The sequence below is a fragment of the Acanthochromis polyacanthus genome, chromosome 12 (genome assembly GCF_021347895.1).
Source record: "Acanthochromis polyacanthus isolate Apoly-LR-REF ecotype Palm Island chromosome 12, KAUST_Apoly_ChrSc, whole genome shotgun sequence".
Classification (NCBI taxonomy): Eukaryota; Metazoa; Chordata; class Actinopteri; family Pomacentridae; genus Acanthochromis; species Acanthochromis polyacanthus.
Genome location: NC_067124.1, coordinates 30,338,639 through 30,362,205, shown reverse-complemented (window position 1 = coordinate 30,362,205; position 23,567 = coordinate 30,338,639). Strand labels below are relative to the sequence as shown.

The 23,567-nt window shown below is 39.0% G+C and overlaps 2 protein-coding genes across 2 annotated transcripts in view; one reads left to right on the top strand and one right to left on the bottom strand.

The window, feature by feature from the left end:
- The window catches only part of cmtm6 (CKLF-like MARVEL transmembrane domain containing 6), a 30,228-nt gene extending 11,061 nt beyond the window's left edge, over positions 1-19,167 (top strand). The window contains exons 3-5 of the mRNA XM_022220310.2: positions 9,281-9,457; positions 12,639-12,737; positions 12,949-19,167. Of these exons, the coding sequence (XP_022076002.1) occupies positions 9,281-9,457; positions 12,639-12,737; positions 12,949-13,125 (453 nt within the window). The 3' untranslated portion in view covers positions 13,126-19,167. The remainder of the gene's footprint in view (positions 1-9,280; positions 9,458-12,638; positions 12,738-12,948) is intronic.
- Positions 19,168-19,233: 66 nt separating this feature from the next.
- Positions 19,234-22,756, bottom strand: rpp25l (ribonuclease P/MRP 25 subunit-like). The gene is made up of 2 exons (XM_051956923.1): positions 22,674-22,756; positions 19,234-21,132 (listed from the first exon to the last, which is right to left on the bottom strand). The coding sequence occupies exon 2, from the start codon at positions 21,130-21,132 to the stop codon at positions 20,497-20,499; it is 636 nt and encodes a 211-aa protein (XP_051812883.1). The 5' UTR covers positions 22,674-22,756; the 3' UTR covers positions 19,234-20,496.
- Between the last annotated feature and the right edge of the window lie 811 nt (positions 22,757-23,567).

Here is a 23,567-nt window from a genome sequence, read left to right as displayed (position 1 = left end):
ACCGAGCAGAGCGGAGGCCGGTCTAGGCCTGCATCCGGCCTCCGGGACTCTGCTCGCTGCTCTCATTAGTGGCTATTGGACAAAAAGAGGATGTGCAGAAGGGAGGGAGGCTCAGTGTGAAACGTCCCTGCAGGAGCCGGAACGTATTAATAACTCTGTGAATGAGCAGCAGAACGAGAAAAACTCAGATTAATCATCAGTCTGTTGTTGGTGTTTGCTGTCTGAATTTGCAGAAATTAGGGATCGAATGATATGGTTTCTTCCAGGGCCGATATCAATTTATGGAAATCAAGGTAGACCGAAAACAGATATCATTCAATGTTACACATTAACATTTATTGAAGTAACCTAGTTTTGAATGGCAGGTTAATATATGATAGCATGTGATAGCAGGAAGGCTGTCAATCAAAACTAGGTTACTTTAAAAATAATAATTGCTACAACTGAAGGTGTACATTAACATAGGATGCATCAGGATACTCCCCTCTGTTTACTGATCAATTGATTGACTGAGATTGATCAGTTTGTCTTCTGCAGTTCCATCTGCTGTTCTTCTCTGTTTTGTTATCTTCCTTTTTTCTACTACTTTTATTGCCCACTAAGGTCCAAGTCTTGGAGCATAATCAGTTATTGTTTCCAGACTCTGTTTGGAAACAATACTGGTGGCCGTAACAGTCACAAAGGTGGCAGAAAAATATGATTGTTTCCAAAACTGGGAAAACACAGCAAATATCTGAAATGGTTCTATTTTAACTAATTGAAATACAGTAAAACAGTGTACATATACGGTCACACATTGTGTATATGTACCTTTTTTTTAACAGAACAGGGAAAGTCTGTAAAATAACATTTTTTAGGTGGTGCAAATCAGTTTTAAATAGTATAATTTTATGTTTCAATTCACAGATTTGGTGAATTTACTAGTTATCAAACAAGCAAAATCTGTAAAATAACAGTTGAATTTTAACAATTTTTCAGTGCTTGATATACATAATTTTTCTTTCAAATTACAGCAAATTCCTAGCCTAGCCGTGCTAGACAACCCACGGCAACAAATTTAATTCTCTGCCAGGGTGGGTCTAGTTACCCTCCATAAGGCTCGAGGCTGGATTCTCCTAAAACTGGCCGGACCAATCACCATGAAGTGTAGAGTCAGAAGGCGGGCGTAACTAAGTGACGACAGAGGCGCGACGATTCTGACAGAAACAACCAGAAACAACTAGCCTAGCCGCGCTAGACAACCCACGGCGACGAATTTAATTCTCTGCCAGGGTCGACAACAAAAACGACAACAGTCGTTGAGCTCCATTAGCACCGACTCTGAATAATCTTTCTGTTAACATGTCTGTAATATACTTGAGCTTCACCCATTGACTGTATAAATAAGGCTTCACCGAACTACCGCATCCTCTGATTTCCGGCGCTCTAGGAGCCTATTCGTTGCGCTGATTGGTTGTATACCTACCCAATTGCTGCAGAGTGATTTGATAGACAACCTTTTAGCCCGCCTCCCTCCCTGTCGAGAGTTCCTAGACCCTTGTGCCGTCAGAAACATGGGTGTAGCGTGGCTAGGCTAGCAAATTCCTGTATGCTAACAGTAATTTCTGCCGATGTAAATCAACATAAAATAGTATAAAAAATTTAAATGTAAACAAAAAAACAAAGTCGTTCCCATTTGTTAAAGTACAGGCTTTTGAACCAGACGTCATTTACAGTTTATAGCCTGTTCTTTCATGGTAAACCTTTTTATCTCATTTCACAAAACATGGGGGATCTACCAAAAATAGTAAATTGTTATTTTCTAGTCAGTTTCATGTTGAATTAATTGATTAAAAAAAACAGATAATCGGAAGAAAAAGCAGAATTTAGGCCTGATAATCAGTCAATCCCTGGCAGAAATCATTTGAAATGTGACGTGAAACTCTGTCCAGATTAGGGATGGGAATTTCGACTAATTTCCGAACCGACTAGTCGCCAATAAAATCAGCGACTAGTCGGTTCGGAAATTAGTATTGAACTTGCAATTTAACCCTTTAAGCGCCAAAGTCGCAATATTGCCACAAGCAACATTGCTGAACATAACAAGCCATAGCTTCAAATATACTGCCTCATGTGCCTCATGTACTGTACACCAGGAGATGGCGGACATCTGGAACTTCAATCTGAGCATCAGTTGTGGGCATGTTTTCATGCAAAGTTTTGGAGTTTACAGAGTTTGAAAACCGAGGAGACCAGAATCGCCGTCGGAGCGTATCAGAGCGCAAGACGGCACATTTTAGAGTGAGAAAACTCACCGTACCGAGAGGTCTGGTCAACACTGACAAAGTACTTTGTCAAGTAATGGCTTACTCATATTCTGAAGAGGAATATTCACCCTCTGATGAAGATGTTCAGTCGTCCACTGAGACAGAAAGTGCCGCTGCGTCTGTGCGCCATGACAGTCCACGAGCAGCACATAGTGGAGCCGATGCTTTGCTTCGGGGTGGCAGGAAGGGACGTGGTGGGTGTAGCTGGAGTGGTCAAAACACCGCTAATGATGAGGGGGATAGCGGGGGTTGAAAAAAGAGACAAGCATATGCTAGTGGCAGGATCAACCAGGTAGCCCAGACGGGACGAGTGTGCGGCGCACGGCCGAGCGAAGAGCTGCATGGCGGCGCCCGGTCGGGACCGGGGGGCGCGAAGCGTGGCTGTGCGGGGGAGGCACACTAGCGTTTAACCGACTAGTAAAATACTAACCGTTTAATAAATGAGTCGACAATTAACCGATTAAACGACTAGTCCGCACATCCCTAGTCCAGATGTTTAAAAGGTGTAAATGAAACAGCCTGTACAAGACATAAAGAATCTGCTATATTTATCTGAACAGTGTGGGCTTTGGTACAGCTACACCTGCTGTTTGTTTGCATCTTTTCTTTGTTGATTTGTAAACGGGGCTTGTGTTGAGTGCTGAGTCTGAGCAGCTTCATGCATCAACCTGTGGTTAGATTTCAGGTGAATGTAGGCGAAGCTCCTGCAGATGCTGACGTGTAAAGATCATTTTGAATCAATCCAGGTCACATCTGCTGCCTGGAGCTGCTTTTCAGCGCTACACAAATCAAATATTAATTTTGGGGGATTTTCCACTTGACACCGCATGCAAATCAAATCCTGTAAATTGTATTTCCAGTGTAGTTTCAGTGCAGAGCTCTAACCAGAAGGGAACAAAAAACAATGATTTTTACAGGCAGACAAAAATCTTCAGTTTTTGAGGACTTCCAAAATAAAGGCATTTCTTTAACACTTTATTGATAATTTTAGGACAATTTTCAGGTGTTTTATTTGTATTTTCATGGGATGTTTTTGTCATTTAATTAATTTATTTAGAACATTTTAAGGTATTTTATTGATGCACTTTGAGGAATTTTTCAGGTTTTGTGGGGGGTTTTAGAAATATGGTGATATGTTTTTCTGATGTTTTATTAACATTTGAGGACATTTTTGTTGTATTTTATGAATGTTTTTAGGAAATTTTTCATACCTTTATTATGGTTTTATTACATTTTTCTTAATGCATGGCAAAGTTATTCAGGCATTAGACACATACACTGGGTTGATTTTAATACTTTTAAGGCACTCAAAGTGTGTATTATTACTTCGCCAAGGAACGCGGTGGAACTATGTGATGATTGGTGTACGTTTGTCCGTCTGTTAGTCTGTCTGTGCGTAACATTACTCAAACGGACGAACGGATTTGGATGAAATTTTCAGGGAAGGTCAGAAATGACACAAGGACCTACTGATTAGATTTTGGCAGTGATGCTACTTATACTCTGGATCCACGGATTTGTTCAAGATTTCTGGCGTCACTGTAACTATGACAACAAGTGAACACTGTCAGCTGCCTGCTGACGATGACATGATTGCAGTGCTACTACAAATCTACCGCTGTGGACTTATCGGGACTTATCTGTCGGAAACTATACGACGACTCAGCAGCCTTGGCAAATTACTGCACACTGAATGCTTTTGTCTTAAAAGTTATCAGATTGAGACTCGGTGTTGGTAGATATTCTGTAGTAAATGACTGGGATCAGTGTGAGAGCAACATCTCTTGTTTTGGACATAAACTTCAAAGCCTCATAGCTTTGTTATCTTTATAACCTCCAGGTTTTATGGCATTTTTACAACAAACTGGAGGCGGTTTTCTTTCTGACAGTGCATTCATGCATATAATTCTGAAACTGCAGCTATTTTAATTTGGGTTTGTCATTTTGGTGGCATTAGTGCACGAGGTTAAACAACTGACCGTCATCTGTAAACATGCTTTCTGTCTGCAATGGCTCCGATGTTCATGTTGTTTTGAGAAGTGGTAGAAAAAGTAGTTTTTTTTTTGGTTCCTCACCAGTCAAATTCCTGAAATGTGAGCCGACTTCTGCTTTGAATAGAGTTAAACAACAAAATGAAGTAGTTTCTCACAGTTCAGCAGCAAGTGTGTGAAACCAAACTGCACATTCAAGTTCCCCACAACACAACCGAGTCGCAGGCATTTACAGTTTAAAGGCAAATTTATTCATAAAGCATGTGTATCTACTTGTGTATATCTATTTATATACACCATGACTGTATATCCATGCAATATATGGCAGTCCACATTCTTTTCATGTGAACATCATGGCTTCTGTAGGTATGAGATCTTTTTCCGTACATAATTACTTTTGTTCTTCTAGTACCGACACGTGAAGTCGACCTCTAAGCAGCCAGGTGATAATGAGCAGCAGGAGGATGTTAAATTAGCTAGAGAGCTATTTTACACATGGCTCCTCATTCTCTGGATTCTTCTGAAGATAAATGACTTTAAGAAGGAGAATAATCATGAGGTGCAGCTGCAAACTGTGGCGTATTTTCGGCCCTGATGAGAATTCCACCCACATGTTTGATGCTTAGCCTTAAATCATTTTTACTCTCTCCATTGGTTTGAAAGGCAGGATATCTTTAAAATGAAATTAGATTTTGTGAAAACCACTTTATTTTATATGTCTGATTTGCAAATTTGAAAGTAATTGAATTCTAATCTATAATAAAAAAATAACAAAATGTGCTGTGCTCCTTTGTGCCCTCTGCGGTTTCTAGGTGATTTTAAATCCAGATTATTTTTTTTATTTTTTTAGTTTTATCTGTTCACATGAAGGGACTGATTCAGAAATTCTGGTTTACCATCATGTAAGTCAAAGAAAAGCAAGGAAATATTGGCTTTTTTTCTTCGAAAACTATAGAAATGTTTATGTAGATGTCAAATGAATTAAGTTTCTGTCCATGGACTGATGGATTATTTGGCTGTTCGTTGCCGATCACTGGTTTGAGAAAAAGCACCAACAGAAATCTTTAAAATGAGGCTGTAGTAATGTGATATAGTGTGTATTTCCTGTATGAAACACAAGGACAGCTGCGGGCTGTGCTGCGTTTCATTAGAAGTGACTGTTGTGGTCGAACCGCTCTGACTGCTCAGCCATGTGGGCGACGGTTGCTTCCCAAAACAAGCAGCATGAGGGCGTGTCCGAACCAGAAGAGAGACGAATGTCACTCTGACACGATAAACAGGAATACTTTACTTTGTAAATAGGAGAATTTTGAAGTACAAGAAACGTTTCTTGTTGTAACAAGAACATTTCTTGCTCCTCTATAATTGTTCCTCACTGTGGCCTCATTTTCACTGCAGTATAAAATCATGCACCTCTATGGGAACATTACAACTATGGTCCGGAAACTCAGAATACTACAAATTCTAAACAGGAAAAAAATTGAATGAATTTGCCTCAGTTATTTCTTTGACAAAAACATCAGAAAACCTGATCTCAAAGTGTCCACAGGTGTTACCAGTACTGGAAATGAGCTATTTGCATGTTGAATTTGTTTCCATACTTGTCTCCTCTCTGCTCTGTGGAAACACATCCTGCACTTCAGCCAAATATTCTCTAAATTTTCGTCATGTGACTGTTGGTCACAGCTGCGTCACTAATGGCTGCATGTTTGCGCTGAGGAGCACAGAATTCTTTGTTTTTCACAGATTGTGCTTTCAGAAAACTCTTTATTTTTGGCATTTTTTAAAAGTGAGTTGTCTAGAATAAAGTGATTTTGATGGAATGTCACAATTTTAAGCTCAGATTAGAGAATGGCACACGATTAATTCACTGATCGTCAAAAAGTTTGATATGTGACAACTCTTTTGTTTTTACAGTTTCTGGCTAACAAATGGAGTCATTTTATTTTAAAAATAGATAACCGGTTATTCAAACCCACTGCCAGGAATTTAGGGCATGCAAATGCTCCACTAAATCACTTCCTTCATCACTATTTGGCAGAGGCACCATCCCTGCATTCTGGGCTGAGCTTCACCTAAAATGATGTAATCGGATTGAAGAAATATTTTTTAAAAAGCCAGGAAGTTTTCCTCCTGCAGCAGAATGATAATGAGGTGCAGTCAGAGCATTCTGGAGCTCTATGGGTAAAGTGAAGCTGGTTTCAAGGTGTAAACGTGTAAAACGGACTGTTAAAAACATAAACATTTTGCATGTTTTTCAGCAACATTCTGCACCCCTAAAGCTGCCTGAATGCTGCGCAACCACAACCCACACTCCTCCTTTAAATTATACTGAATGTGACAGGTCATATACCATAAACCCCAAAACTCTGAGCCTAAAAAGCTCAGTAGCTACTGAGCCGTTTGATGCACTATTGATATAAACATACACATGTTGGAGTTTTAAGGCCTAAGGATGTGTTGGACGATGTTTTCTGTCTTTCTGCTGCACACTTGGTGGTTCAACCCGACTAAGTTCCCATTACACCAGCGGGTTTTATTGTAGGAATATTCTGTGCTAAAGTGAGTTTGGCCAGCCGGGTTATAAAAGGCTTTGTGTTTTCTTCAAACACAGACAAACCTAGAACCACAGAGCTAAAATCAGGCGCCTGACGTCAGCAAAGTACAGGCTGAGCGAGAGCCTCCACCAGCCGCCACCAAACCACTTTTACTGAACTCAGACGAGCTGCTGCAGGACATTTTTATGGTCCGAAAACTGTGGAAACAAATGTTGAGTCTAAGCAGCTAATGCAGCATGCAAGACAAGAGCAGACATATTTATAGGATCCGTTCAGAGGAAAAACACTCACTTGATTGTGGAGACGGCAGTACGTCTTTTCTGTTCCTGTCATGTTGTTTTCTGATGTTAACAACAGATTTATCATGAATCAGATGTTTTAAAGGGGAAAATATTTATTTTTAAATGCCACTTAATTCTGGAAACAGAAATGAATATAATAATAAAACATCTGGAGGGTTTTTAAGAGTCAATAAATAGTGTGACAAACCCTCTGGACCTCAAAACCAGCCAGCTTTGTTTAACAACCAGACATCTATATTTTTTTAAAAATCGCCAAAATGACACCGTTTATCAACCAGAAAATGGTAAAAACAGAAGGACTTATCAGACTATCTGTTGATCCTTGAACATCTAAGCTCTATCCTGTTATTCTTGGGCAACAGCACCCACTCTGGCCAGTAGCTGTTCAGCCTGCTGCCATCAGGGAAGTGACTCGGATCCTTAAAATGCAGGACAAACAGGCTGAGAAACAGTTTTTACCCATGGTCCATCAGGCTTCTGAACTCAAAAATAACGCACAGTGTCACTTGTAATAAAGCTGCTCATGTGCAATCTCCTACCCATTTTTATTCTATTTTATTGATTGTCATTTGACCTCATTACCTCCTCATGGTACTGTATATATCTTGCCTCTTTTACATTTGTTGGAATTCTTACCATAGTTTTGTTTTATATGTACATTCAATTTTTTTATTTGTCGTTCATTTTGCTTGTTTCAATGCAGATTCTGTAAAGAAAAATCAAAAAATTCCTAGCTCTTCTGCACAACTGTGAAGCCATTAGCAACTCACTTGCTACCAACAGTCTCACATCAGAGTTTTTTGGTAAACTGCGTGTCAAAAGAAATGTAAATAATGAAGTATCTATAGCATGTAAAACCTCCATTCATTTCCAGTGATGGTAACAACTGTGGACACTTGCAAAGATGTTGGACATGTTGATTCCAGGATTTTTACATTTGTATAAAACAAATGATTAAAGAACTTTTTTTTTTGTTTGTTTGTTTTGTCATTACTCCACCAAGGAATGCGTCAGAATTTTGTGACAGTCGGCGTTGGTCTGTCTGTCTGTTAGCAACATTACTTAAAAACGGATTTGGATGAAATCTTCAGGGAAGGTCATAAATGACACAAAGACCAATTGATTAGATTTTGGCAGTGATGCAACTTATAGTATGAATCCAGGGATTTGTTAAAGATTTCTGTATCACTGTAAGATAGTGGCATGGCGTCACTGTAACCATGACAACAAGTGAACGCTACGTCAGCTGCCTGCTGACGATCACATGATTGCGATCCTACTACAAATCCACCGCTGCGGACTTATTAGAAACGATACAAGGAATAACCAGGCGTGAACTAACCGTGACGTCACCCGTTGGTTTCAACGCCGAGAAAATGAAGCCCGGATTTTGCTACTTCCTGGTCGCCATTTTGGATTTTTTGGAGCCAGTGACGTAAAAAGCGTCATCAAACAGGCTGGACCGGAGAGCAACTAGGGGCAGGATTAGCTGGAGACTCTCTTATTACGCCTGCATTTTAACACAGAGGCTTCTGTTGCTGTCTATCAAGTATAGCCACGCCCCCTGGCTCCGCCAACTTTAACGATTTATTTAAAATTCAGTATTGATTTATTTTAAGATCGGCCACCTGATCTCTCATTTTGACCGTGAAAACTAACGGGAAAAAAATCCTGAGCTGTAGAAAATCAGTCTATCAAATTTTATTTTTCCAAAAATGAATTGGGGTCTGTGGAGAAAAAGCTTTTTGGAGCCAACCCTAGCGGACGGCGTGATGCTGCTTTTCTACCAAAAAAAAATGTTGCATTTCTGACAATGCCATTGGGGGGGGAATGAACAGTGTTGTTGGAGTACTGCGCTCTCTGAGTGTCTGACTGTAATGCAACATAGTTTTCTCCTTGTAGTCATAGTTGTTCTGTTTCCATAGAGGTGCAGGACTTTATGTTGCAGTGAAAAATGAGCCCAATGTGAGGAAGAATGTGACAGGAGTGAAAAACGAAAGAGAAACTTCTTAGAGGTTTAACTTGGTGAACCTACAGAAACTGCCATGTTATTGTTGGTTTTGCCCTCCCAGTAAAATAACTGTATATTAAATGAACTAACCTGGTGTTTGGTTCTCCCTCAGCTGCTGTCCTCCGTGGCCTTCTTCCTGGAGGAGGCCGTCAGCCGCTGCTATAACTGCACACCGCTCTACTTCTTTGAGTTCGTCAGCTGCACGGCCTTCCTCTTCACCCTGCTGCTCCTCATCCTCCTCTCCACCCCACTGCACCAGAAGGCCACCATCACCTGCTGGCCCACTGTGGTAAGAATATTACCAGCTATACCTGCACCTTTTCTCCCAAACCTCACCTGTTGTCTTCTGTCTGAATCTGAGCCTCTCAAAGAAACAGCTGCATGTGGTGGGGGTCAGAATGATTGGAGGTTAGCTTAGCTTAGGGTAAAAAAAAAACAACAAACAAAACAAATAAACTGGGGATAGTTCACCTAGGTTTGTCTAAAAGTAACAAAGATTTTCCTCAAATCTCAGCACATACATGGTTTATGTATTTTTAGGTTCACACTGTCCAAAATCAACTTAGAAATCCAGTAAAGCACTCCTTATAATTCAGAACTTGCCTAAGAAGTTTAGATTTTCTTCAATATCACATTAATCCAGGGATAATGCTCTGTACTTTCTTGACTATAGAAGCTGCTAATAGATAATTCAGTGCTGATTTCACAACAGTTTCAGTCAGTATATATTTTTAAACAGACCGTAAAGCTCCCACAAGTTATTACCTGTAGCTGTGGTGAGCTGAAAGATATATATATATATATATATTGATAGATAGATAGATAGATATAGCTGTTTTTATGCACAATAACTTTAGTACATTTAATGAATCCATGCAAGGTTTATCTTTATACTATGTATATGTTTAGAGCTACAGGTACTTGAAATATATAGGGGCAGGTCCATGTTTTACACTTCTTAATTCCAGTTTGCTTTTACTCAGAAATTGCCCAAAACAATTGAAAATTTGTCCAAAAATATCTTAAAACATCTTCAAAATGACTAAAAACTTGTGTAAAATGATGTGTTCAAATTGACTCAAAGCTAGTTCAAAAACCGCCATAAAATAACTAAAAACTTCTTCAAATAACTCTGAATCTGTCCAAAAGGATTTAAAACTTGTCCAGAATTTGTTGAAAATCATTGAAAACCAGAAAAAAGGAATCATATCTAGAAGATAATCCTGGTATCAAATCGAGGTAAAACTCTAACTTTTAATTTGCTAGAACTTTTTCTGACCAATCGTCCATCATAAATGCCGATGTGACTCTTGAAAGTTTATTTAAAATGCACTTTTTGAAGTTTTTACTGGGGAGTTATCAAAAACAGAGAACACATCCAGGGTACCAATGCTTGTTGTTATGACTGCCATAGACATTAAACTGCTGCAGTTTTGCTGTTCAAACTATGATCTATCCCAAAGTATTGATGCTCAAAGTTGGTTGTTGGAAAAAAGTAACTACACACAGATTCAGTCTTTACACTGTGACACCTGCAGTGGATGGAAATCTGATTTAGTTGCAGATAACAGAGTTTTAACAAATTTCATGTTTCTGCCTGTGTTACCTGCAAATTTGACAAAGATGTTGCTGTTGTGAATCGGTGTAGAGCATGGGACTGAGCACACAGCCCTGAGGGGATGGGGATGACTTACTTAGAAAAGTCAGGGATGAATGAAAGGATGAGATTTTAAGAAGTTGGGAAGTTTGGACTCACATCTATGTACTTCAAGGGCCTGTAACTGAAAATAATCATAGTCTTAAGGTAAAACGTGGCTTCATTAAATATACTAAGGTTATTATAGATTAAAACATTTTAAAAAATCAGCTGATTCTGAGGAGGTCAAGCCAAAAAAAAAATTTCAGATTTAGTTGATTTCGCATGGAATGACCCAGAATATTTATTTATAAATGAGTAACTTCTCACAGTAATAAAAGACACACAAGTACACGTTTACATTCATCCTTTATTCAGTAATGGTACTTTGAATCTCCTAGCACCTGAATTTGTGGGTTTGAAGCTTTGAAAACTTGATCATTTCTGTGAACAGCAGCTGGATGTGGACAGTCAGCAGGGATCGCAGTCGCTGCAGATCTGGAGGAGGTCTGGTGGCTCTTCGTAATTTCTTTCAATCTTGTCTGAGCTTCACCAGCTTCTTGGATTTTCTTTTTTCTGCTCCGAACTGCAGACACAAAGATTTCACACACTATCCACCAGTAACCTGATTCAGAGATGATAAAACTCCATGTGCAGCTTCTAATTCTGATGATCCCGAAGTTGTATGAAAACACACTTTAGGAGTTTGATTTTACACATTGTAATAAATGTTTCCTAGAATGATGGGTGTGTTTCAGCTCTGATCTAATTTTCTCCTACTATCTCCTAAGTTTGTCCTCACTGAGTCAGTAAAACATGTTTTTTTATCTCCATTTCAGCCTCCATCAACATGAAAATTGAGCTTTTGCAAAACTAGTTAAATTCCAGCTTTTTGTTTTTTCAGAAGAAAAAGCTAAACTTCTGCTTTGTGCTGTTTAGTGAAAACGTTTGGTGGTTATCACGTAGAGTTAGAGATGAGATTCAATCATTGTTTTGTCCTTGTTTGTTATATTCTAGATTAATTGTTTAGTTTTTTGGTCTCTGAAATGTCAGAAAATGGTAAAAAAAAAAAAATGTGCATCATTGTTTCCTTAAATGGCGTGTTTTGTCCAAAGATATTCAGTTTCCTGTCACAGAGAAGGAAACAAACCAGAAAATACTCACATTTAAGAAGCTGCAGTAACAGAATTTAGATTGTTTTTAGTTAAAAAAAAAAAAAAAAAACAACTCCAACAACTGCAGCTGTGTGAATTATTGATCACTGAGCTGAAAAGTCACATTACAGAGATGCATTATAATTTATCATTCATTTATATACAATACTCTTCAAACTTTTCCCCAGGACATGATTTAGGTGCATTTTCCATGCCTTTTTGTGCCAAATATTTCATTTTAAGAAGATTTTTTGTGTCAGCTGCCACACACATTTGTAATTTTGGAATATTTTGTGAAAATTCTGAAGAAGACGGTGAAAAGCTTAAGAAAAAGATAAACATTTTCAGTTCAGTCGGAGAAAAAAGGATCAAAATTATGAGACAATGTCATTTAAAAAAAAAAAAAGCTAAACTAAAGATTTATGGGGAAAAAAATATGTAGTTTTTACTTTTATCTTCGGAATATCTCTACATGTATTATTTTAACAGCACTTTTTAACTTAAACCCTCGAGAAACGTGAGGTTCATCGTTTCAAGCTGCGGTGTTTGCTGTGCAGAACATTTAAGCTTGTGGCAAAACCTTAAAGGTTGTTTTCAGAATGCAATCCAGATAATTAAATGAGGATTTTCATGTCAGTCCTCGGCTACTCATCTTCATCGTTGTCCTGTTTTTTCTGCAGGACTTCTGTTACACCGGTGTGATCGCTCTGCTGTTGTTCATCTCCTCCATCGTGTTTGCGTCGAACAACGGCCACTCGAGTCTGGAGACGAGTGCTGTGGTGAGAAAGCATCTCTACACTCACACTGCTGTCCTTCCCTACTCCCTTCTTTCCACCTTTAATTTCCTTTTCTACCTCCTCTTTTTCTTTTATTCCTTGCACAATCCTTGCTTTCTCTGTTCATTTCCTACTTGGCTGGTGGGTGTACAATCACTGTTATCACCTGTGGAAGTTTCCTCTGAGCTGATTGGCTCCTCCTTTCCTCCATCAGGTATTCGGTTTCCTGGCGATGTTGGCGTTTATCGCTGATTTCGCCCTATTTTGGAAGAACCAAGGGCATCCCTTCAGTAACGGCGGGAAGGCGCCGACCACTCCTGGTGGTGCCGTGCAGGTGGAGGCTCCAGCAGAGAAAGAGAAACTGACCACAGAGGCCAACGGAGCAGATTAAATCCATCTTTTGGCTGCATTCAGAGGTCACCGGTTGTTTTACACACTCTTCCTTTAACATGGCGTCGGAGGCCAGAGCTGCAGAGCCAACGTCCTTTTTAAAGTCTTTTAAATCCTGCGTTAAGTCAATGATTCCGACCGCTGAGAGCTCTGAAACAATCAGTCTGAAAGTAACCAATCATTCCCAGTTCAGAGCATCCAGCTGTGAGTTTGTCAAGTAAGAATACTCAGACAGAAACAAACTCCTGTTTTTTTTATGGAGGTAAACCACAGAGACACTAAAACTGTCAAACCACTAAATGTTCTGCTGTAATGTTTATTTTTAGCATTTAATTGATGCAGTGAATCAGAGAAATACGTGGAGTCGATGTGCGTCGCTTTGCTTTATCGTCATTGTCATAAAAATAACGAACCCACTCTGTCTGAATTCACAAACTGTCAGAGAACTCACATAATGGACTTTTAGAAATTGTCAAACTGGGGTTTTGTTGACGTCAGGACCCTTCATGTGGTCCCAAGATAAACCTGAGCCATCACAAATTTTAGAAAACACAAGAGAAATAGCTTTAGCCCAAAAAATTCAGTTTATTAAATATTTTTCCATGTTTTTCTATTGAATTATTGCACATTTTCGTCTCCTTGCATCGCAAAAATTCTGAGAAGTGGGGATGATGTTTAATTTTCCTGCTGTGTCCCTGAACGCCTCACGACAGCTCAGATTTATATCCTGACACACTGTAAAACAAATGTGTAATTTTACAGAATTTTTCTCTTTTTAACGTATTTTTTTAGACAGAAAAAATAGATAAAAAAGCAATAAAACTGGGAAAGAATAAGGTCTCTGAAATATACAAGATTTCTATGTGAAGTAACGTAAAAACTGAGACGGTATGATCTAAAATTAACTGTAGTTGATTTTTTTAAAATTCTGATCATGATTGTTAACAGTGGTTTTACATTTTTTCAAAGGTAAATCTAATTTTAAAGACGGTTGTACTATTTTCAACTTAAAATTCTGTCAAATACATATATTTTTTAATGGAAAAACCTGATGTGTTCTGAAAAAACTGTAAATTCTTGCAAGCTGAATTACTAGTTTTCCAGAAATATTTTTACATTTTTTTCTATTTACTGATTTGTTACCAAACATAAGACGGATTATTTGTATTCTAACATTATTCAATTATTTTTATGGGTGATTTCATTGTTTTTATGCATGTAAATATCCTTCATTAACCATCAAAAAGGCTCAAAAACATACTCATTATGTCAAAAAAGACTAGAAACTGTATCAACTATGGAAAATACAGTTTTTTTTCATTATTTTACAGTAGTTTTGAGCTGCTGAAATATATATACCATATGCTTTTTTTTTTACAGTGTAACTTTTAAATGTGTGCTGAAACATTCAACACCGAAAATTTGTCTTAATTACAGTTTTTTGCAGATGTTCCTACTGTATCTGACACAAAAACAGTTTTACAGGCAGAGGCTGTACATACTGCTCCAAGTTGGAAGCAATGACTTAATAGATGTAACCATGCTTTCATTTGAATACTGGCAGGGACACATTACATTTCTTGCATTTTGGTAAAATGTTACGCTCCAATTAGTTCCTTTTCTGCGTGGATTTGTTGGAAATATCTTTCTTTATGTAGAAGAAAACACAAAATCCAAGCACCTGGGGCCTCATTTATAAAACATTGCGTAGGATCCATACTAAAAGTTTGCGTACGCCGAAAATCTGAAATGGACGTATGCCCCTCTCCCCTGATTTATAAAACTGTGCGTAAGCACAGCTGCATGCAATTTCTTGATAAATCACACACCAGCTGGAAGATTGCGCAGGTGGATCCACCTCACATTCTGCCCACAACACACCCACATTTTTACCATGAATGTCAATGCAAAGTAACTCATGAATGTATCTGTATATAAATAAGCTGCTGATCCACGGCATTTTACGCAGCACCGGGGGCTGAGCGTGGTTGTGGTGTGACGCATGTGGGCCTGTGTGCCTGCGTGCCTGTACAGGGCTGATTAATGGTTGGATGCTCATCCCATTCGGCCGCATATGGATAAATAAACAAAATTATTTACTTTTTTTTTGCCTTTTTACTGTGATAGTTGCAGTGAAGAGTGACGGGAAATGGGGGGAAGACATGCATAAAAGGGCCGCGGGCAGGAATCAAACCCGGGCCGCTGCATCAGAGACCAGTCTCTGCAAATGGATCACCTGCCTAACCCGATGAGCTATATGGGCGCCGAGTGATAAGTAAACAAAATTATTTAATAAAGATCGCCGCACCGGCCCCAGATACCGGCCCTTCGGTCAAACGACCGAATGAAATAACGTTCAATCCGCTCCTGTTAATATATGAACATAGTTCTGCAAATACAGTCGTCGGCCGAATGACGCACTATATGAACATCTACAACAATGAGGGTTTATGATTATCCGGCTCTACAAGTCTAATATGTGATAACAATAAAGGTTTGAGATCTTCACTTCACCCTCCGGCACTGCCGTTCCCTCTGTCTCCAAAATATGCGTAAGCAAGCATCAAAGTTGGCATACCGGTGCGCACATTCTCACGCCAAGTTTGTTTTTAGAAATCACAACCTTTGCGTAGAAAGTGCCGTACGCCACTTTCTAGCCCTGTTTTGTGCGTACGCAAGCTTTATAAATGAGGCCCCATATGACAAATTCTGAATATCATGGAGTATAAATGGATCTGATTGTGTCTTTTGCGATATACTCAGTGGTTGTTTGAGCTCATAATTCATATTTTGAGAGTAAAACAAGAGTCAGAAAGAAAAAAGGAGCTTTGTATATGAGTAAATGTAATAGAAGTTTTTGCAAATCCCTTAAAAAATTTTGCAAAGTTTTCTTGATTTTTCATGTTTTTAATGGAAGGACCAGTGCGTGTTTTAAATAGTCCCACGGCTGTCGAAATAATGTCTGTTTGTTCATGTTGTTGTTGAAGTTTTTTTTTGCTGATGATTTCTTGCTCCAGTGGGTGTAATGATTCAAAATGTCCAGCAAATAGCACTACTTAACTGACTCTCCTGCTTACTGGGCTATAGTGTGTATCTAAAAGATGGACAAGGCCTTCAGGTCTGAAAAGTGAAGTCTTCAACTGCATTCTGTCCAAGGGCCAGCAGGAGGCGATGTATCTGGGTGTCTGCTTGTATCGAAGTCTGAGATAATACGCTGACTTGTCGCTTCATTTTTTACATCAGTGAACAGTTAATGGTCTCCTTTGCTAGTCTGAAGTCTCTGTGAGTTATAGCCACATGTAGACATGTTGACACTGCACATGCACAATCATAATAGAGAACTTGCCCTCTACTAGGACTCCAAAACATTTTTCAAAAGTTTAAAAACTCAGACCTAGACAGCACCTTCCTACTCAGACACCACATGCTGAATGATAGAAAATATACAGCAGTAAATATACATAGGTGCACGTCACTCTGAGCACAACAAGCTTGTTTTTTATGCATAAAATGAACATTTTTCTCAAATTTTGGTGTTTCTCTGACTTTAACTGCTACATAAGTATGAGAAAACACTTCTAGAAAATCTTTTGGATTTGTTTTTTTTAAACATTTTGATAATTGCCAATTAATTTACTATTCAGAAGTCTGTAGGGCTCACAACGAAATCAAAAATGATCATGAATTTGGAGTGACTGGAGCTGAAATTCCCCTAATCATGCAGAACTTCCTGTCTTAATACAATTTAAACTTTTGAGTTTTATAAAAATTCACTTTCTGTACAGTTGTCACAAACAGGAAAATTAGCTTTAGAGACCAAAACCGTGTTTTGTAGCAGGCTATAAACATGTTTATTTTTGCTGCAAATTTTTAACCTGGAGGTCTGTTGGGACTTGCTCATTGTGGGAGTCTCAAGTGGACATTAGAGGAATTGCAGTTTTTGAATTGGAGCTTCATTTTTCAGTCCTGGAAGCTGCTGCTCAGTGAAAACTGTCATTGAATCTCTTCATATTTGCACCAGATTATCACCAGTTTAATCTGGATCAGAGCAGTTTGAGTTACTGAAACATCTTTTTGTTTAGTCTTTCTTTCAGCACACACACACTGCCATTATTTTTTGCCAAAAGCACCTTGTTCACCTGGTTTTAGTCAATTCTAACGGCATCCTGTGATTTTTTTTTAACACTTTTCCACTTCCTATTTCATATTTGCAAATGCTGAAATGCGCCTTTTTAAAATAGTTTTATAAATGTGTGATTGTTAAGAAAAACATCTGCAGTTTAGTGTCTGTTTTCACTTTTAATTTTCATCTGTTTTTTACTTTTAACACTCTAATTGGTCACGTCTTTATAATCTGATGACGGCTCGATGCTTTTTTTTGTCAAATTTGAATCTATCTGAAGGTGAATGATCATGTGTAGAAACAGCTATTTGGACTTTAAATGTTGTCTGTCGGCGTTTTTCTGATATTGGTCTGAAGACTGAAGATCAGAATTCGTGCTCGTAATAACTCAAGAACGTTTTGCCCAAGCATGTTGATTTTATGAGAAAAACATCTGAGTGTGTTGAGGTCAGTTTCTTCCTTCGGTCTTTAAGTTCAGACTGTCCCGACTGGATTTACTTTTGTCCACATTTACTGGGTGAAAAGTTTTGCAGTCATTTGGTGTCTCTGCGATCATTTTGTGACAGTATATATTTGTTTTCTGTCTCTTTGTAGTCATTTTATGTCTATTTGTTGTTGGTTTATGTCTTTTTTGCCCATTTTGTGTCTCTGTCATTTTGTGTCCATAGTTCTTTTGCCTCTCTTTATTAATTTTGTCTATTTGTGTCTCTCTATAGCCATTTTGTGTCGATTTGTAGTCGTTTTGTGTCTTTCGTCTCTTTGCAATCATTTTGTGATTCTTTATAGTCATTTTGTGACCGTGTATAGTCGTTTCCTGTCTCTTGTAGTCATTTTACATCTCTTGGCGGTCATTTTATGTCTCTGTACTGTCATTTTATGTCTCTTGGCAGTCATTTTGTGTCTAAAGTTTTTTTGTGTGCTTGTAGGCATTTCATCTGGTTTTTTTTTAACCACTTCGTGTCTAGAGTATTTAAATTAATTGTCCAGTCTATTGAATTGCTAACAGTCACCTTAAGCCAGGAGCCTCTGGGCCTCCAGTCCTCATACCAAGGTAAAACATTCTTTTTTTTCTTTTTCTTTTGTACTTTAGAGATAAAATCATCGTGTTTGAGTGAAATGTTCCATTGCTGTTGTGGTTGTAGCTACCAGACAAACAGTCGAGGAGTTAAAACTTGGATCTGCCTCTAAACATCCTTCAGTCACACGTCCAATTCATGCTCAGATTTTAGTTGTATGCCCAGAAAATGAAGCGGACTGCAAGTTAAAGACCAAGAAAATTCCTGTTTTTCTCTTTCTTTGTGTCATTTTCCAAATGTTTAAAGATGTAGTAGTATATATTTTTTTTCCTGTGCAGAGTGGTCACGTTTCATCTTTTTCTCTGTGATTTTAGGAAAAGGGAAAAATAAATCAAAAATTTCTTCACAGATGATTAAATCAATGAGATTCTGAAATATCGGGTTCTGATTCTGACTCTTGAATGAAACCGAAAACACTTGAAATCAGCTGTAAAACACGAAAGGACAGATTAAAACCACGCAAATATTTTTAGAGTTGAATGAGGTTTCAGTTGGTTTTCTTTTGCCTCCGTTTAGATGAATTAAAGTGGAACTGGCTTAATGACAATCATGAAAAATAATCCCACAATATATATTAGATAATTGAGATGGAATATTTTCATATTTACATCAGCCAGACAGTCCAGGAATAGTTTATTTATGTCCACACATTCATATTTAGGACCAGGTGAAGTGTGTAACCTGTTTTTATAATATAAATGTATAAATCTTACATATACTGTTATGCCTGAATTAGTCGTCGATTTATGTGAAACTAAACATTGTGTGAAAGTTCAGTGGAGATCACAAACTGCTGCAATCACTGTTATTCTGTCATGCAATAAACTGATTTTCTGTAAATAAATGTGGGGTTTGTTGTCCTTTGTGAGCCACAAAGATCTGATTATCAACAGTGAAAGCCTGAAACAAATAAGATGCTGATGTTTTATTAGTAAAATTCAATGTTTTTCTTCTGATGATGCTGAAAGTTTATAAAATGAACTTAACATGTTGTAATCCAGGGCTGCACAGTGGCCTAGTGGGTAGCACTGTCACCTTGCAGCAAGAAGATCCCCGGTTCAAATCCCAGGGTGGGCCTGGGATCTTTCTGCATGGAGTTTGCATGTTCTCCCTGTGCATGCGTGGGTTTTCTCCAGGCACTCCGGCTTCCTCCCACAGTCCAAAAATATGCTGAGGTTAATTGATAACTCTAAATATCCCGTAGGTGTGAATGTGAGTGTGATTGTTTGTCCATATATATAGCCCTGTGACAGACTGGTGACCTGTCCATGGTGTCCCCTGCCTTCACCCGAGTCAGCTGGGATAGACTCCAGCACCCCCCGCGACCCTAGTGAGGATAACGCGGTGTATAGAGGATGGATGGATGGATGTAATCCAGACAAAACCATGTTCAGTTCAACACATTTGCAGCTTAATTTAGTAGTATCAGACAGTGACCAGAAAAGAGGCTTTAGAGTAATAATTAGGACTGCAACTAACAGTTGTAACTTATTTTCTTAAGTCAATTAGTTTTCTGGTCTCTAAAATGTCACAAAACAGTGAAAAATATGGCTCAGTGCTTCCAAGAAGAAATCCAAGATGACAAATGCCTTGTTTCTATGATGGAATTATTAACATGCAAAAAAACCATAAATTTTGGGTTTTTTACGTTGATTTATTATAGGTCTTTAGGAAATATGACAAACTCTGAATGTCTGTGGGAGTTATATTTCTGGAGATACTGAGCCCTTAAAATTGCTTCACAGGTGTTTTTGAAAATGAAAATGCTAAATTTCTCAGAATCTATGTGAAATATTTTACATAACTTATTTTTGGGTCCCAAAAACCAAATAGCTAAACTCCAAGTAGAATCTACGATGGCAGAAGAACACTGCTGTCTGAGCTGACTCTTCTAATTGTCTCTGCAAAAACAATTTCCTGATCTTTTCTGCAGAAGGCAGCAGAGACAGATACAAAAGAGCTGCAGGAACATTTTAGGAAGTTGGACATTGAGTTAAAAATCATGAAGAACCTGTCAGACTGAAATAAATCAAAGCAGCTCCTGAAAACCTGAACAGTAAGATGAGAACAGTTCTGCTCATGATGGATTTCTAATCTGTTTTAAATGTAGAAGTCCTTTATAAATCCTCTCAGTGTGGCTGAGTCTCTGTATGTTGAAGCACTATAAAATAAATCAGTTGTGTCCTTTGACCGGCTCTCTGGAGTGTCCACTCTGACGTCCGGGTCCCTTCCCTCTGCTGCCGCCTCTCTTCCTCCGGTGCCCCGGTCTCTGTCCGCTGAACCCTCCGCCCTCCTCCCTGCTGGAGCTCTGAGCCCACAGGGCGTCGTAGCGGCCCGGCGCCTGGTATCCCGGCTGGCTGCCGTCCAGCGGCTCTCTGGAGAGCAGGATCCAGATGCTGGGTAGGTTCCTGCTGACAGTGAGGCTGTCGAGGCCGGCGTCGGGCTCCAGCGGCTCCCACGTCTCGTCCACGGTGCCGTACAGCAGCTTGGTGAGCTGGTGGAGCCCCTTCAGCCGCCGCTTCACGATCTCTGCGCAGGTGATGGCCTTGGAGACGCTCTTCCCATAAGCGGTGAAGACGAGGTGTTTGCAGAGCGGACGACCTGCCGCCTCCTGCCGCTCCTCCTCACCACCTCCCTCCTCCTCCTCGGCTGCTCTCGGTTTGGCCTCCATGCGGCTCAGAGCAAAGCGCAGCAGGTTGCGGATCTTGCTGCCGTCTTTGACGCGGATCTCCGGCGTGTCGGCGGGGAGGCCGGAGAACGGACAGACGGACGGCCGCTCCACGGTCCGAGCTTTACTGTAGTTCTCCATCTGCAGACAGAAGACGGACAGATGTTACTGATGTGCAGTGAAAGTCATGTTCCTCTTAAGAAATCACTTCACTAAAAGATTTTCTGCGTTTACTGCAGTTACAGCGACTGTTTCTGAGATTTAAACTGTAAATATTTTTCAATAAACCAGTCAGCTGATTTACAGACAGAAAGCAGATATGCACAGAAGGTATGAGAGTGTGTAAAAGTAACTGGATATCAAAATATGCTCTTTTAAAATGATATTTCCATTTTCTCACATGTGAAGATTTAAAGCTTGTCTTCATCACATGATAGTGAACCGAATTTATTGTGGGTTTGGACAGGTTTTTTTTTAAGGTAAAACAAGACTTTTAACACCACACTTAGATGTGCCAAAAATAAAAACAGGAGCTTTTTAACCTTTTTCTCACTCTTTATACACAAACTTCAGAATGAAAACAATCTTCAGATTATGAATGTGTGATTCAAGTTGAGTTTTCTTCCATATTTTTCAAACGTAGCAATTACAGAATCAAGCAAGCAATCACTAGGTGGAGCCAAATCATAAGATTAGAAATAATCTAACTGTGCATGTCGATCCTGAATCAGACCATTAGACAGAAATGGCCTTCACAAGTAAAGAGTAAATTAACTGGAGAGAAACAAACAAAAATACACTACATATGGTAATTACATTAAGTAGAATCAGATTATATGTAATAAACCAGGAAATTCTGGGGCCCCTGACAATGTGAGGCGCCTAAGAAGTTACTCAACCTCCCCATGTCAAGCCAATGATCCAGTCTTCGAGAAAGGAACCACATAACACGTGGTTCAGCCAAACTTAACCAGACATCGTGTAAACCAAACTCCATACAAAAACTGGAAAGTACTAAAAATGTTCCCTACTCATTCCAAAACTATCAAGCGAGACGAACCTTAATATTTCAAGTTAATGTTCAATGTCCTCTAATATAATCGGCATATAAATGATTTAATTCCCGTTAGTGTAACATCTAAATATCACCTTAACCAACCACGGTGATGGGGCTGGGGTGAACTAACGTTATCCCATAAACTAGTGAACCGAATGTCCAATTCTAACTAAAACTAACAGTACATGGTCTACATCGTGTGCGCCGAATTAAAGACGCTATTATAGGAATTCTGCCAAGTGTCACGCCATTTTCTGTCACTTATGTATATTGCTTCGTGATAAAGAAAACCTTAAAACCGAAGGTATTTTCATTAAGTTCGACTGGATATATTTTCAGAATGTTTTTGGAGTTTGGAGGTTCAGGCAAACGCTAGACTTACATCAGTGGATAAAATAAGCTTTAACCAACGTTGTCACATAAGTCAACAAACAGACTTTAAGAAGTTTGGCTAATGCAATGCAATAAAAAAAAATTGCATTTCTCGCTGTGGTAGCAAATGCGGCTAACATGCACGCTAACCGTTTGTAGCTTAAGGCAAAAACACTTGAATCTTAATAAATAATATTATTATGATGTTATAGTTTCGACTAAAGTACAAAGAAATGCACATTTATAGTCTCACCGCTGTGTATATTTCCGGCTACGGAGCACTCCACGTTTACTACAGGTGCATTTTTTTTAGCTGCCGCATAACGGTAGAAACTGACGTAAACTGTCGTGCTTTTCTGTAGTTCTTTCTGTAGCAATCGTCAAGTCAGCCAGCGAACTTCAGATGTACAGCCGAGTTAGCTAAATTCTGTACGACCGAGTGACTTACCGGAAACACGAAGACATACAAATACTGTATTAGAATTCCTGTTTGTGTTTAGGTGAGTTTAAAATGAGGATTTCTGTCTGAATACACTCTTAAAATATTTTTAACGGTTACCACAAGTTCCTTTCCGCAGCCATTTTCGTGAGTTTCCCCTCCAGCCCACAGGTGGCAGCAGTGAGTGAAGCTGTTCCCGCTCAGAGAAAATGGCTGCGTTTGGGGGGAAAAAAAACCTCGGACAAAACAGACAAAGGTGAGATGCTTTACTTTATTCGAAATTCGTTCAAACAGCAAGTTTAATTTGCTGAAAGAAAAAAAAAGTCTAAAGGTAACTTGTAACTGTGTCCTGTATAGGTGCAGGAATCTTTCATTCACACCTTTCATGTTTTAGCTGTTGAGCTAAATAACTACCAACATACAAGCTGCACGAAAACATGAAACTGTTGAAAATGGTGACAGATAGTTTACAGATCTGATAGTGAACATAGACTGGCCGTGGACTTCAATTTTGACAAGTTTTGAACAATTTTTGGCTTTGTTTTTTGACTAACTTTGAACTTAATTTCAAATTGGAGTTTGGTTATATAGGAGTGTTTCAGATGACGTCACACTTCTGGGCTATTAGCTGGTCCGCCATATTGGGTGGCGAGTGTTGAAATTGTTGTGGTCAGGAGTCAGGATGCAAGATAAGTATTGAGCAAGATA